General features: G+C 40.9%; 1 protein-coding gene across 1 annotated transcript in view; it reads left to right on the top strand.

The window, feature by feature from the left end:
- Nucleotides 1–11,545: 11,545 nt before the first annotated feature.
- The window catches only part of LOC145416880 (uncharacterized), a 151,069-nt gene continuing 146,015 nt past the window's right edge, over nucleotides 11,546–16,599 (top strand). The window contains exons 1-2 of the mRNA XM_080285746.1: nucleotides 11,546–11,620; nucleotides 15,358–15,420. Of these exons, the coding sequence (XP_080141872.1) occupies nucleotides 11,546–11,620; nucleotides 15,358–15,420 (138 nt within the window). The remainder of the gene's footprint in view (nucleotides 11,621–15,357; nucleotides 15,421–16,599) is intronic.

Here is a 16,599-nt window from a genome sequence, read left to right as displayed (position 1 = left end):
AGGAGGGACAAGAGACATGCGAACTCGTCTCCTTATCCTACCTGGGCAGACAAGCCTTAGTAACGACAGGAAATTGATCGTAAGTGCGTTTGTTAATCCGAGCCCTGGTATGATTAAATTTAAGACTGAGATGGAAATAACTCCGGGAATTCGGGAAGACTGGACAGTCTCATACACTCCTTCACATTCACTATAATAAATGCATCGAAGTGAAGCCAGTAGCAGATACCATTGCTAGAAAACACTCAAAAATGCTTCCCCTTGAAAGTAATATATCTGAGTCAAGAAAATAACTTTCCTTTTATCTGGTGAAAAGACGAATTTCATGTTCATTTCAGAATTAATTTTCTTTACTGAAAACATTAATACGATATTTTAGACACACCATGTTAAAAATAGTGATGATTTCTTACCAATTCTATGACTCCTTATAATTTAATAATTCCTGGAACCTACCAGTGGCTGGTCCGGAAGAGCCAATATACCCGACGTATACTGACATACTGAGTTATTTACTGCGACACCCACTTAAAATCAGCCCATTGCAGTCCTCCTAGAGTCTCCGGGACAGTTACAAGTGCCTTCCTAGGACGCCTCCCTCCCACCCAAATGATTCACAGAGAGCTATCATTCACAAAATTTCTAATGATAAGGATTCGTATAAATATCTTAAGATTATTTTTATTATGACATTCAATTAATTAAATGGCCTCTTTAGGCCAAAAGCCCATGGGGATGACTCAATTGGGAGGTCCGCTAATTGACGTTCGCCACCCCTCATGGAATTCCCCATTATACCAAAGCATGTGAACCAAGCTTCGTATCTGTAACCAACCATATTGCGAAACTGGGCTAATATATGTGATTTATAGTACAGTATGTTAGGTAAAGTGTTGTTTCGTTACAGTTGCACTTGAGAATTGTTTCTAGTATATAATTCCTTCATTTCCTTATTTAGTGACAAACTGACTGCATGTATTCCACAGTGGCGGACTGGTCATATGGGCATTTGTGCAATGTCCGGTAGGCGTCCCAATTAAGGGTCGTGTTTCCGGTGGTGTACTTGCGCGAAGTTTTCTGTTGCTTATAAAATAACTTGGCACCGGCGTTTGATAGTCTCGAGGCATTTTTTTTTTTTTTTTTCAGTCAGTGCAAGAACTTTTTCGTTTTTATATGGTCAAGTACAAAATTTTATCCTTGACTGCAAAACTCAGCTGTGGCCCACAAGTGAGTAGCGGTAGAATGTTTGTGAAGGTATTGTACAGTGGCGTGGAGGTGTACCATCGTGGTGATGCACAAGAGGATGAATAAGAAACAGTAATTATCTTGCCTCATATCATGGAGTGTCGAAAGAAGGCAAAATAATTTTAGAATGCAGAAATCATGGAAAATAAGAGACTAATGGGAACACCGAGATGACAAACTGAGCTACAAATCTAAATGAACGAATCAAAATGAGTTCATCGACAGTGTACAGTAAGGTATCTGGATATTCCTCTAAAACTTTACATCTCTTTTCTGCATTGTACCTTCGTGCCTTGTCTTCTCCCATCCCCGTCTTCTCCCTCCTCTTCCCCCTATCTCTCACATCCTTATCCTTTATCTATCCTCCTCCTCCCTTCTGCCTCTCCCTCCTACCCCTTGCATCACCTCACTACTATACTCCATCACTGCCACACTCCCCACTTCCTTTCCCCCACCTTGTATCCCTCCCACCACCCCTATTATTACGTCATATCCTACGCCTTCCTCGCCCATGTCGCTCTTCATCCCTTATTTTTCTCCCCTCATCTCCCTTTTCTTGCCCCTCATCCTTTTCCTCCTCATCTCGCCGCCCTTTTCTTCTGTCAATCCCTCACCCCGTCCCCCCCCCCTCCTCGCCTCTCTTCTTTTCTTCTCATTTCGTCTCATTATCCTGGCACCCCTTCACTCTTCGCCTCTTTTTCACCTATGTACTTCATTTCTTCCCTGTTTCCTCTCCCTTCTCTCTTATCAACTCCTCCTTCCCTCCCACTCACCTGTCTTCCATCTACCTTTCCAGGCGCGGATCCAGGGAGGGGGTGCAGGGGGTCTGGACTCCCCCCCCCTGCTCGGGCTTTGTATATAATTCTTTAACCTTTATTCCAACTGAGTAAAATCAAATTTAAAGTGTGTTACGTGTGCAGGCTTTATATTACAGATAGCGAATATAGTTATTTATCTTGTTTTACGGAACAATTCAACAGGACAAAAATTATTAGATTATTATACTCATTCCATTTACCGTGACTACTTGAGGTTTTCTTTGAAACGTATTTTATTTAATGCATATATAAATGTAACGGACCCTGTGTTGCTTCAATCAGACTGATTAAGTGCTTCCACTATAATCTTATATATTTTTGGCAATTATCAGTGATTCGTGAAGGCCATTTTGAAAACAAATAAATAGTTACCCCTGTACTTATTTGCAAGGTGGTTTTCTTTCGTTGGTTATGCGACCACAAAATGTTGTGTTTTTTAATGTTGTAGGTAATTTCTAATCTGACATATAATTTAGTTAATACTGTTTTAACAGAAATTTACTAAATATAGAAATATCATATTTACACCTTTATTCATTATCGAATCCTCGCAACCTCGAACGTTCATAATGTTCATTGTTGACAAAATAATATACTCAAGCCGCTGTAGGAAGGGCTGATCATGCAAGCCTAAGTTAAACTCCAGCGGCAGCAACAACAGGGGAAAAAAACAAGGAGCATTGAAAAGAGGTACAGTCTGAAGGAAATTTATTTCTCTGGTTTACCATGTTCATTTTTCCCTACGACCACTTCAGCTTTCTGAATATGAACCAGACATTCCCCGCTTGGGTAGTCTACAAACTGAGCTAGAGATTGGCGAGGGAGGTAGAGGAATTGTGAGAACTGTCCACATACTCTGATCACAGCACTCAAATCTTGTTCTAAAGATTTATTTCCCAATCTTCATGTGTTGCTTCAACTTGGATGTCTCATCCCCATCACTAGCTCTGAAGCAGAACGATCATTTTCTGCTGTTCGAAAGGCAAAGACTACATTACGATCAACCATGGGGGAAGACCGCCTGAGTGCTCTAGTAGTACTTAATTCTAACCACAACCTTCAGATCAATGTAGATGATGTCATTCAACGCTTCATTCTCAAAAAGCCACGCCAACTCTTTTCTGCACTATAGCCAGTAGGCCTTCCAGCTGAGGTGAAATATTCATACGAAGGGATCCATCCCCATAATTTTATTGGAGAGATTACTATATTTTATTTATATGTGTAACTTTTCGGTACCATAAATGTATATTTTACGTACTGGTATTTCAGTTCCTTTGAAATCTAGTCTTTTATCACATATTAACAAATACAGTAAAACATATCTGTGCCCATAAATTTTCACATTTCCACCGAAAATTATTATACTCTCCAATGCAAGGAAAATGCATCTGAGACTGTCAGTACCATTTATATTCTAATATTCCTTAGTGAGCTAAGAGATCGATTTATGCAGTAAAGCGTATCCGAGAGCATTAATTTTCACTTTCTAAGATTACCGGTATTGTCAGTACTTTCAAATGCAAGGAATATGCATAGGTACGAGACTCTCAGATGCATTTTTATCTTGTTATTCCCAAATGGTCTTTAATTAACTTTTAAACAGATTTTTTTTAAGGAAAGATCATTGTCTAGCATATATTTGTCACCATTTTTACTATATTGAATATCATCTTCATTTTCTGATATATCCCTCCATAGGCCTCTAAATTGCCTCTAAAATTTTCTCAAAAGCTGCGAAGGCTCGCTTCACTCGCCACCCCCCGTTCACCTTCACCCTTCCATCATGAACCTACAGTATAATGACTGTCCCCCCCCCCCTCTAAAATAACCTGGATCCGGCCTTGCTCTCCTCACACATCACCTCACTTCTTGCCAATCCACAGCTCACAATACCACCTTCCCCTCCCTTCTGTCATTGTTTATTTTTCTCTATATTTTCCTCAACGCCTTCCACGAAAACCAAGCTCCACCTTCTCTCCCTCTCCTTCGCTCCCCACTAACTTTCTCTCTTTCTCCTCCCGTCCTTCCTCCCCACCAAAACTCCAGACAGATTTAACCCTCACTTTATCTTCATTCCTGCAGCTCCCTCTCACATACATTCTTAACTCCCCCTCTCCCTCTCTCCTCGCTCACTATATCCACACAGACTCTACATACCATTCCACTCCCACTTATCCCCCTCCTCCACCACCGTATGTATATCCACTTCCTCATCCCTCCCCCCCTCACTGTACTCTGTCTCCACTCATTCTACCCACTCTCACTTACCTCTGTTATTCCTTGTCAGTTGCTTCACTAACTTACTCCTCCTAACTTACACACTTTCTTATTCACTCGCGCTCGACTCACACACTCTTATTCACTCGCTCCCCACTCACACATATTCTTAGTTGCTTACTCACTAACTCTCTTACTTCCCAGTCCCCCATTAAAATACTCTTCACTCTCTCACTAATTCGCACTCTCACTCTCCACACTCACCCATTCCCCATTCCTCCCTCCCTCACTCCTCACTCACTCACCACTTACTCACTTGCTCTTGCTAACCCTCTCAGTTAATTCCCACTCATTCACTCACACTTAACAGTTGGTCTTCCTCCCTACACATTCACTCCTCGGCCACGTACTCACACATTCACTCACTCATTCACTCGCTTGCTCGCTACTCATTCATACACTCACTCACTCCATCAGTTGCTCACTCCTCACTCACTCATTCTTACGTCTTCAGTCACTCGGCCCCCAGTTACTCACTCACTCCATTCATTCATTCATTCACTCTCACTCACTCATTCAATCCCCAATTACTAATTCACTCCCCACTCACTCATTCACTCACTCATTGCCCACTTTCACTATCTCATTCACTCACTCACTCACTCTCCACTCACTAACTTGCTTCTCACTTTTTTTTTTATGCAAGGAAGAAGGAACTAAGAGCCCACAAACCGTTCCTACCAAGAAAAAAAAAAAAATACAAACGAGAGACAAATTCAAGATCCGTTCATTTCGAGATGCCTGGACACACTGCTTTTGAAAGACTGGAGATCATAGGAAGCAGGAAATACAGACAGAGGGAGACAGTTCTAGAGTTGACCTGTTGCATAAATGAAGGACTGGGAGTAGGCCAACAGTTAACTCTTGCATAAGAGAGTTGGACAGAAAAGAGATGAGAGTTTGTTCCTAGTCCCTGTCCATTCGCAATCTTGCACCTTTTGTAAAGGTGAGCCAGTCTGACCAAGCATGCCCATGACGATTAAATGTCCCAGTCCTCTGCTGTCTGTTGCATATATGGTTATAATTTACCGGTCGGTGTCACATGCATTTAGTTCTTGTGTGAACAGAGTATTTATTCTTTGCATTAAATACCTTATACCACGTCCAATTAGTGTACAGAAATCACTGTCATAAGAAATAGAAAAAGAGGGTTTATTTGTTCATTAAGCAATATCATCCATGTATAACGTAGGTGGGGGCGCTCACCATCCACTCACTCGATGTAGTGCTGCTCTCGGGTGTCTACCCTTTCCTCTCCTCCCTCATTTTCTTCTTTCCTCTTCTGTCATTCTTTACTTCATTCTTTCCTCGTCCTTCTGCCTGCAGGTGACTTTACATTTCCTCTTCTGTCTTTCTTTCCTTCATTTTTTCCTGTTCCTTCTGCCTATGGGTCACTCTACGCTGAGTGGCAAGCCGAATAGTTTCCTGAATCCCAGGAAACCATTTATTTTGCTGGGTGGTAACCATAATATAACCAAGTTATGGCACCTGGTGACTCCAATCGGACTGAACCGGTGAAGGTTTATATCCAAGGGGTGGTTGGAGTTGATTGCTCACGTAATACCACTCAGGGATGAGTGAGGCTGGTCACTCATCTTAAATATCAGGACCAACTTGCCTAGCCCAGAGCTCCTACGCTTCTCATGGGGCAGCATAGGACTGGATGATGGATGGATGGTTTAAAGTAGGCCCTACTCCAAAGACGAGGAATATTGATGTGTACTGTAGGGTACTTTTTGTAATGGGATCAGCGGTTCAAGTCTAACTGTTACAAAAAATGTTGTGAGTGGAGGACACCTGCAATCTGGTGTATGGATTTTTTTTTCTTCCTCTTTTCATCTAGTTAAAAAAAAAAATCGTGCATGCACAAAATACCTTGCACCACATTCCTGGTTATTTCCCATAATAAGTAGAGGGACAGTTTGATTGCACACGAACTGCCACTGTCACAGGAAATCACATATCTAGTAGGCCGACTCGAAGGTCAGATGTGTACAGGATACTTTGGCCATAGGGTACTCAGCGCATGTACGAACTTGACGTCAGAAATGTTTCTATAATACATTTCTTTGGCATAATTGCTGATGTAGAAACGTCTAGAGTCACGAATAATGGTTTTCAATCGGGATTTTGAGTATTTTAATTCTAGTGAGTACCGGTATATAATCAGTACGGAAGGCATCCAGGGAGTTCATTTTAACCGAGTAGTAGCATGAGAAGAACCCATAGAGGTCCTGGAATATTAATGAGACATGGTAGGCCAAGAAGATGGATAGATTTAGCTAATGAGTGTGTGAGAAAGAAAGGTATGGAGACTCCCGAGGCTAGAGACTGACAAAGGACTGAGCTGGTTGGATAAACTTTGTGGAAGTGTGTATGACAATGGTTTGGCACCTCCCCTCCCCCTTTTCACTCGTCAGTCGCGACTCTGTCTGATAGATAATAATGAAGATACATGTGGAAAGGTGTACCGGGTACTTGTGGAGTTGAGCCAAGATTCCAGGAGAATGGTGGATGAATAGGTGTATTGAAAACAGTTCTGACACTATCATATTCCTTGGTTTCTTTGCTTTCTCTACCCTAACCCTAGCTGCGGATGGGAGAAGGAGGCGGAATGATGGTGATGATGATTTGTTTTCCTGGCTCTTTACCCTACCCAATCTATCTGTAGCTGGGAGAAAGAGGCGGGATGATGATAAATATGATGAGGACGATGTTGTTGTTGATGATCATGATTGCGGTGATGATTTTCTTCGAATTCATTTATATAGTAGCTACCTTGACAAGACAAATATTTGCCAACTTTGAGGTGCTCCGGTCTGTTATTTTAGATTTAATGACCAAATTAGTGCCCACGTTCTCTCGTTCGGTTCACATCTAACATATCACTGTCTGAGTCTAAGGAAGGAACACTTGCCCCTGCACTGTGAACTTGACCTTGACTAGTTCTCAAAACCGAATTACTTCTTCCTTGCCTGGCCCTCTACCCTTCCACCAAATTTGGTCCAAATCGGACTGTTTAACTTGGCATTGCGTTCTGATCTTGGCCTTGGATATATCCTCAAAATTGACTAACTTCCTCCTTGTCTGACTGCTGCCTCCACCACTAGGTTTGATCAAACTCAGATCATAACTAAGTTGAGCTTGCCGTGTGGCCTTGATCTTTGGCCTGTTCTCATAATCTAATCACTTCATCCTTGCCTAGTCCTAAACACTTCCATATCGATTCCTACTGCTTGAAGTGTGCCGTTCACACACACACACACACACACACACACACACACACACACACACACACACCGCTCGCTGGTGCAGTGGTAACGTTCTCGCTTGCCAACTGATGGACGGGAGTTCGCGCCTCGCTCAGGTTGCGAAAAGTTTCACTGATGAAGTGGGTGGTTACTGTCCCCCTGGAGCAAGGGGATGGGTGTGTGTGTGTGTGTGTGTGTGAAGGTCACAGCCTTGCCCTTAGATCGGACTATATGAGCTCTCAGCTCCCTTCCGGGAGGGTAAAAAGCTGACGATCACGACCATCAAGTGATAATGACCGACCCGGTGAATTACACACACCATGTGCACGGGTGTCAGTATCCTGTCATTTGTAGATGGTTAAGTTTGTGAAGCAGAGCTAGATTTTGAGAGCTTAAATGGTGTGCAAATGACTGTCTGGTTCATTTCTTGATAGGACCATAAGAGCATAAGAAGAGAGGGTAACTGCTGTAGGCCAGTTGGCGATAGCTCTTCCTCTGTCGTGCATTCTTTTTCAATACTTTCTAGACCCAAAGACACAGGTACGAGGTCGATGGGGACAGAACTATTATATATTATAGTTACATGACGCCATTAATAATAAATTGTTTTTGCTGTGCTGTTCACGAAGCATCGAAAAAATACATCGCAGGTAAAAAATATATACTGTATATAGATAGATAGATAGATAGATAGTGGTGAAAATAACGCATTTGTTTACGTTGCTGCTCTTGCTGCAGGGTTGCCAGGTGCGCGCGTTTCGCGCCAGATTGGGCGACTTTGGAAGATGATTTGCGCTTAAATTTGAACGGCTGCGCGTTGCGCTTTTTTGGGCGCTTTTTGAAATGACTGAGAGAGTATTGGGCGATTTTGTTATGGATACGATGTTCATCAAAATAAGAAAAAAAGTAAGAAGACACAATGTATGCCTGATGTACTAATACTCGTATGACTCAGTACTCCTTACCCTGCCTCTCCCCAAACGCATTGTGAAGCCCCAGCCAATTACTACCTGACCTGCCTTTCCATGACCCCAAGTGTGTGTGTGTGTGTGTGTGTGTGTGTTAGCCTTTTGTTTTAATCCTGAATCCTCAAGACTCAAGGCTACGCCTTTCTAGTGAGTGTAAATTTAGTCTTCTTAGTCTCTCTTCATATGAAAAATTCTGAATATCAATGTATAATTTTTGTCATTCTTCACTGTGTATTTTCGAACGAATATAAGTCCATCCCTATACGTTGCTACTATAGCGCTAATGTCCATCACTTATGTGTTGTACAATTAGCACCAGAGTCATAATGACCACCCTGTTCCTCCCCTACATCTATCTCTTTGTCTGAACGCCTCACACCCTTTACCAAGCCTGCCCATCCAACCCTGATCCCATAATTACTGACGACGCAAAGCTCTCCCTCTGCCCCATCTGCCACTCCATACCTTCTGTATTATCCTTCTCTCTCTCTCTCTCTCTCTCTCTCATCCAGATTAAAGTCCACTGTCTCCACTCATCCTGTTATCCCCCTCCCCCTCCCCGGAGAGCAATTACCACCTCCTTGTAAATGTTTCACAGGCGCAGCCGTCTGACCCTCTCTCACCTGACCCCACTCCTCTGGTCTGACTTTTCGACCGCCACCTACTACAACTACTACTACAACTACCAACACACACACACACACACACACACACTACGGATTAATAATAAAGAAGAATGACAATAACCGGCTCTCACCACTCCCAAGACTGATGGAGGAGGTGTGTGTGTGTGTGTGTGTGTGTGATTTGCTGTCTGCGCTTTTTGGGCGCGTTTTCGGGATGGATTGGGCGCCAACAGCACCCACCGACCTGGCAACACTGTCTTGCTGGCTCTTCTAGTGCTGGCAGAGATGGTGAAGAGGGTGGGTGTGATTGTTGAATGACTGATGTAAGTCGTGAGAATTTCCTTCACAGCGAAGTTTGTGTAAATTTATATCAGTGCTTTTGCAGTATTAACTTGAAACTGATTCAGAATTGTGGCAGGTTTGTATTGTCATACTCGTATTCATTATAATCATGGTACTTTGAATTGGATAATCGGCGGGTAATCTGTGGAAGTGTAACATCTCATGTACTCGTCTCTCCATAACCCGCACCGGACACTCGGGCAGGGATTTTGCAGCTGGTCCTTCACATGTCACCCCATTAACTGTCCATTTCTGGTTGTAATTTAACAAACCTAATTGTTCGGCCCTTATTAACTTTTAATGGGAGGGGACGTTCACCGAGTTGCAAGTTTTTTTAATAGGATGTCCATAGAATTTAGTTGACAGATGAAATGGGGAAAAAGTTTTTGCTTCCACGGTTCAGAGACCGATTAAGGACTGTCAGATGTTGATGCATCAAAAGATTCATGTCATGGTTTGTAATTTCATACGAATGGGACATACTTTGGTAAAGAAACTTTGTGACATCCAGACTAGAACATCTAATACGATTCCATTTGATGCTTTATTTAGGTAAATGTGTTTGGTACTGTATTAGGATAGTTGAGAAGCACAAGTAGTTATGGTATGTATTGAAAATATGCAAAATGTTACTTTTAGTACTTGCGTAAGAATTTTGATCTGGAGCAACATTGGACGATTAAAATTGGGTTGGGTGACATTGGGGATGGTGGCTTTTAGGCTTGGGCAGTGTAGAGAGTAAAGCCATGTGTATGTTATAGTCTAGAGGGGGAAGTTGTGAAAAATTACAAAATAGTTAAAAGTTGTAGTACCAGTATGTTCATTAACCCTTTAGATACGACAGTCTGTGGGGACGGCAGACCCAGGTAGACTGTCAAAATGTAGCCAAAAAATAATATTGTTCAAATGAACTTGTGAATTGCTTTTTCAGTGCTAATAGGATCAGGGGGCATCTGTATCAGTGAAAAGTAGTTGACCAGACCAATATTATGTACTGTAAAATACTGTTTTTTTTGTTTAAAATAATTAATTCTTTTTGTTTGACTGTAGTGGAACATTGTATCTAAAGAGTTAATATTAGAAATTGCTAGAAACTTGGTGAAGTCTTTCCCATATTCTTGATGTTTTGCTAAATTCATTGCTTATTTTCTTTACCAGAGTCTGTAGCAATGTATGCAGAAATGCTGTTTCACTTATATACTAGAATGATATGGTGTTTAATGTGCACAAGTTGAGCCACCAACCAAGAAAATGTACCCTGTTCATAATGTTGATGCCAGTGTCTTTTTTATATTATTATTATTATTATTATACTGGTAATGTTTGATTTATGCCGTAAATTGTTAGTAGTACAGTTCCGTATCACCTCACATTGATACATATATTTTTTTCTTTTACCATGACAGTTTTTTAACTCACTCCATACATGTTCAGGAAATCTTGTGAAGCAGTAACTTAACATGTGGTTACCGAAGATGTACGGTAATAAGTGTTTCAAATCACCCCATATGTACATGAAATCACCTCAGGTTCAGGGTGGTTTCAGACACCTATTATTTCTTAAGATACTGGAAATAGTAGAGTATTACCTGGAAAGTTTTTAATGGTTTTCATATGAAATCACTGGGTCTTATGTTTATTGCATACAATAGTTGACTCTTTATTTTCATATTTCTTTAACACCCAAATCGTGAGGAAAAACCTCAGAATTGCTTGAAATCACTCTGTTTAGTGTAGAGCTGAAAGACACTGGATCTTCCCTTGTAGATGACAGCCTCCTTACCCTACATCATATCCAGCATGGTGTTCCTCCCAGTAACTGTAGAAAAGTCTGATCTTACAATGAACCAGTCATTGACTGATGATGATTGATGTATGTAGCTATTGAAACCCCCATTTTAACTGTTGATCTAATGCTTGGAACTCATTATTTTTTTAATATATTTTCAGAGTAGATGGGGATGTTCTAGTCAGAGTTTTGCCATAGTACAGTAGTGATAGTGTGTAGATTTGTGATGGCGACGACAGTACCTCAGAAAGTTGATGTGGAACGGTGGACAGTTGAACAAGTAGCTGCATGGCTCCAGCAAGTGAGTAAACTGTGAAATCTTAGAAGCTGATATGGAATGGGGCACGCAATAGTAACAGCGATACCAGTACATGTACATCATCATTGTTGTAAATGTTAGTAGGTTAATGAATTTTTAAAAACTGTATATACATTCTGTTGATGTCTTTTTTTATTATTCTTACTGTGTTGATACTTTTTTTAATGCTTTTTTTTTTTTTTTTCTACCTGCTGGTAGTTTTCAGCTCAAGAAAGGCATTTTTTATGATTTACAGGCAGTCTACTGTTAATGCTTTCATTACTGATATGATAGTGCCTTTTCATTGTTATTACCGTAGTGTTATCATTTGTATTACTGTTATTATTATTATTATTATTATTATTATTATTATTACTATTATTTATGACATAAAAATGATTATGTTCAGCCTACAAGAGGCCATATATTAGAAGGGTTAAGCTCTGACAGTTATCTATACTGTCATCATTGTAGAAGGTGCCCTGATGCCTCTGTTTTGTATAATTTAGTGTATTTTGTTTATTGCATCTTTCTTTGCCTTGATGTTATGTACAGGTATGTTGTATTGATTTAAATACTGTATAAAGAAAAATATGCACAATGCACAACAATATGACAGCCTCAATGACGAGGAGGCATTAAAGATTCACCCAAAGTAGAGCTAGGACCAGACTGCATCACTGGAATGAAATCCTCCAAAATTGCACATTGGATTGAAATCAGATCAGGTTGCAAATTTTGGATTTAAAAAATCATCATTACCCCTTTTTCTAGAATCAGAATTAGCTTACCCGGAAAGATGACATTGAATGAACTGGATTTTCACTACCAAATTCCTGATGTATTTGTAGTTAAACATCTGCATGAGATATGCTTGGCTAAAGGTAAGGGACTGTGCTATATATTTTTTAGACAGGAAAAAGCGTTTGGCTGAGTCCCGAGGGAAGTGGTATGGTGGGCAGTGAGAAAATTGGTAGTTGAGGAATTGATTGTTGTTATGGTGATATAGCCTAGGCAGATGTTTGAAGTAGCTTTAGAGTCATTGGAACTTACATTGATAAGTATGAGGTTAATGTCAGGGGACGTGAGGGATCAGTCCTGGGCCCAACGCTCTTCATAATGTTAGCGGAAGTATTATTACATGATTTAAGCGAGAGCTGCCCAGATGATCTCATGCTGATTGGAGAGAGTATGGAAGAATTGGCTGAAAATTCCGGAAGTGAGGAGAATTTATGTAGCTAGTCACTAACCTTCCAAGTAGAAATCATGAAGACAAAAGACATGAGCTGTGGGTGTGACATTGAATCAGTTATGGATTTGCGTAAATATGCCGTATGTAGGAAAGATGTGGATTGGAATAGTATTTTATGTATTAGGAATACCATAGTATTTTCTGGATTGGCTGCAGTCATTGGACTCCAAGAGATGTACAGGAGTGAAATTTATAGCTGAGGCTGGCAGTGGATTTCATGTGTAGTAGATGTAGGGTCAGTGGTGATCGAAGATGAATCACTGGAGCTCGTTTTACATTGGTGATGTCATCAGTACAGGGGGTGGTGCTGAGCAGTGTCATTGCAAGGGTAGCTATGTAGTGGCTAGAAAAAGTTCAGAGACTCTTCTCTCTACATCATAAGTGTTCTCATCATCCACAAAAGGGAGAGTGTTTGGTCTCTGTTTTAGGAATGTCTTGTTGTTTGGCAGTGAAACATGGCATGTGGGGGGGGGGGGAAGAGGACCTAGTGAGACTGAGAACAGTATGACGAGAATGATCCTGGGATGTGTGAATTATAGGTGGATGATGGGATATCCTTTTAAGACCTGAGAAGTTGGCTGAGAGTGTACAGCATCTGAAAGGAAGTAGAAGGAAGCATACTGAGAAGGTTTGGACATGTTGAGAAGATGGACTACTTAGAAAAGTTGGGTAAGGAGGTGTAGAAGTTTATAGATACCAGGCCATTGATGGAGTCCCAGACCAAGGAAGTTAGTGGATGAAGTGATGTATACAGACCTTAGATCTAAATATGTATCTAGAGAGCTGGTACAGAACAAAGCAAGGTCAGAGAGAGTTATCAGGTGAACCAGTCTGATACATATTCCATCAAAAATTGATGTAAAACTGAAAATGGTGAATAATAATGACAATCCCATAGTAGGAGGTGGGAAGAGCTGTCATGTTTAAGGACATAGTTTCCCCTAAGTCATTTTCTAAGAACTGTAAAGCTTATACCTTGGGGTATGTTGCTGTTGTTTTGTTGTGACCACAGGCTTGTCTCATTGTAAATCCAGTGGATTGTATGAATCTATTGGGATAAGGTGCTCCAAACAGAGGTGGCCCATAAGAGTTTATATCCAATGGCTGGTTGGGGTTTAATGCTCACATAATGACACTCAGGGACAAGGGAATAATCACACTTGCATTATTGTTGGGACTAAATAACCAAGACAAGGGAAACTATGCTCTTGATGATGTACTGAAGGAGTGAATGATGTATGGTTGGTTAGAGTAACGATTTCCTGAGATATATGGCTTAACCTGTTTGTTTCATGAACTTTTTTTTTGGGGGGGGGGGGGGAAGAAGTTGCATAGCCTATAGTCATACACTGTAAAGTAGGGTTCCTTATTTGCATGGTCTCATAGTATGCAGGAAATGTGAAGTTTTCTGGCTAGAGGGTAAAAATGAATTGTTATATCATCAGGATTCCTGACATCTAAGCAGTAAGGGGGGAGCGGGGTGGCTTAGTGGTAAAGCATTGTGACTCGAGGTCGATAGTTCGCACCGCGCCCGGGTAGCCGCCTTTGCTGGGAGGGGTAGCGCTCACCTGTAACCCTTACAGGGCTATATGATCTATCTAGGTTAAACCTGGGGGGATAATAAGCAATAAGAACAGACTAAGTGGATAGTCTTTTACCTGGGATAATACAGTATAAGAGATGGATGATTCCACTAGTGCCAGTATAGAATTTGGAACCAGCATTAAGAACCTAGGTAGATGCAGCTTGTTCTGCTAACTGGGCACCAGACATCACATCAGAGCCAGTTATAGGAAAATGGGGTTTGAGTAATCAGTTCTGAATAACACTGCATACTGTAATGTATTGCCAGTATCCATCATCTGCAGTTTTCATGGGTCTGCTGTATATAATGTGCTGTACTTGTATTTAGTTTGCATTGGTTTATGTACAGTACATTGAAACGTAACTACTCTGTCTGCTGGTAGGTGATGGTGACCATCATCCACCCATTTGATGTAGTTCTGCCAACATCTTCCTTCCCATTTTTCATTCTGTCTCTGCATGTGCCTTCCTTTCTTCCTACCTTCCCTTTCCCTCTTGTCACTTTTTATTACTCCTCTTCCCACATGAGGTGGTTCTACAGTGAGTGACAAGCCTGCTGGTTTCCTGTCACCCAGGAAACCTTTCACAAAACTGGGCAGTAACCAAATAACTATATTATGAAGTGAAATAAAGCCTGCTGTGGTGCCACTGTTTCATGGGTGGAGATGCAAATGCTGAATCCATCCAGGAACCAAGCCTCCTTACTATTCCCTGCACTTTGCTGTGGTAAGACACTGTTAGCCACAAAGAATCATCTGTTCCCTACATGGGACAACCCTGCAGAGGCAGTTGCTTTCTTGTGGTTGAGGAGTCTGGTTGGCCAGACAGATGGGGGTTGATCAGCAACAACAACAACAATATGTCTACTTTTTTTTCATATTGTGTATATTTTTTTTTTTTACAGGTAGAGCTGTCAGACTGTGGTGAAGTATCTCTGAGAAGAGGAATTGATGGACATTCACTTTTAGTAAGTCGCATGTGGTAGTGTGATTTATATTTTCCCTTGACCATGTGGTAGTGTGATTTATATTTTCCCTTGACCATGTGGTAGTGTGATTTATATTTTCCCTTGACCATGTGGTATTGTGATTTATATTTTCCCGTGGTAGTGTGATTTATATTTTCCCTTGGTAATGTGATTTATATTTTCCCTTGACATGGCAAAATAGTGTGTTTCTAAGGTCCTGTATTCCAGCCACATTCTGTATTCATGACTGGTATGATAATAACGTAATAGACATCCCTATTCCAAAGACCATGTCCTTGCTGTAAAAGAAAGCCATTGCTTTTGCTTTCCACTTAGCACCCAAAGATCAGTGGAACACAAGGGTTCATCTCAGCATTGTCACCAGGGGAGAGGTGCTGTTAGTGCTTTGTTTTTGTGATTTTGTTTGAAACCATTAGTATAGATTCATGACCACATATACTCAATAAAAAAAAAAAAAAAAAAGTGATCGCTGGTTTTCCAATGAGCATTGTTGCATTTTGTGTTTTTTCTAATGACTTGTTTCTGAATCAGTGATAATTTTCATATGCTGTATAAAAATTGTTTTTTATTGTACCTTGAGAAAAATAGGAGGCATTAAAAAAAAGAGAGACTTTGCTGCAGAATAGAATACTAGTAATTCCTTGCCTGGGAGGAAGTTAGAGTCCCGGAGAATTGGAAGTCAGGTATAATTATTCCTTTGTACAAAGGAAAAGGGGAAAAAGAAGTGTGTGGTAATCATAGCGGCATTGGTCTTCTTAGTATAATAGGAAAAGTGTATGGTAGGATACTTATAGACAGAGTTAGAGAAAGAACAGAGAAATTAGTTGGAGAAGAACAGGGAGGCTTTAGGAAGGAAAGAGGTTGTGTAGATCAGATATTCATTCTTAGATCTTTAGTGGAAAAGTTTCTAGAGAAGGGAAAGAAGTTGTATGCGGCTTTCATGGATTTGGAGAAAGCATATGACAGGGTGGATAGACAAGGATTGTGGAAAGTGTTAAGAATATATGGAGTAGATGGGAAGTTGTTGAATGCTGTGAAGAGTATGTACGATGGTGCGAAGGCTGCAGTGCGTGTGGATGGTGAACTAAGTGAATTTTACTCTTTGAAAGTTGGTTTGAAACAGGGATGTGTCATGTCTCCATGGTTGTTCAATCTGTA

Source organism: Coenobita brevimanus, chromosome 108, assembly GCF_032717465.1.
Source record: "Coenobita brevimanus isolate Jiangsu-jjx chromosome 108, ASM3271746v2, whole genome shotgun sequence".
NCBI classification, from domain to species: Eukaryota; Metazoa; Arthropoda; class Malacostraca; order Decapoda; family Coenobitidae; genus Coenobita; species Coenobita brevimanus.
This window is presented reverse-complemented; position numbering and strand designations above follow the sequence as displayed.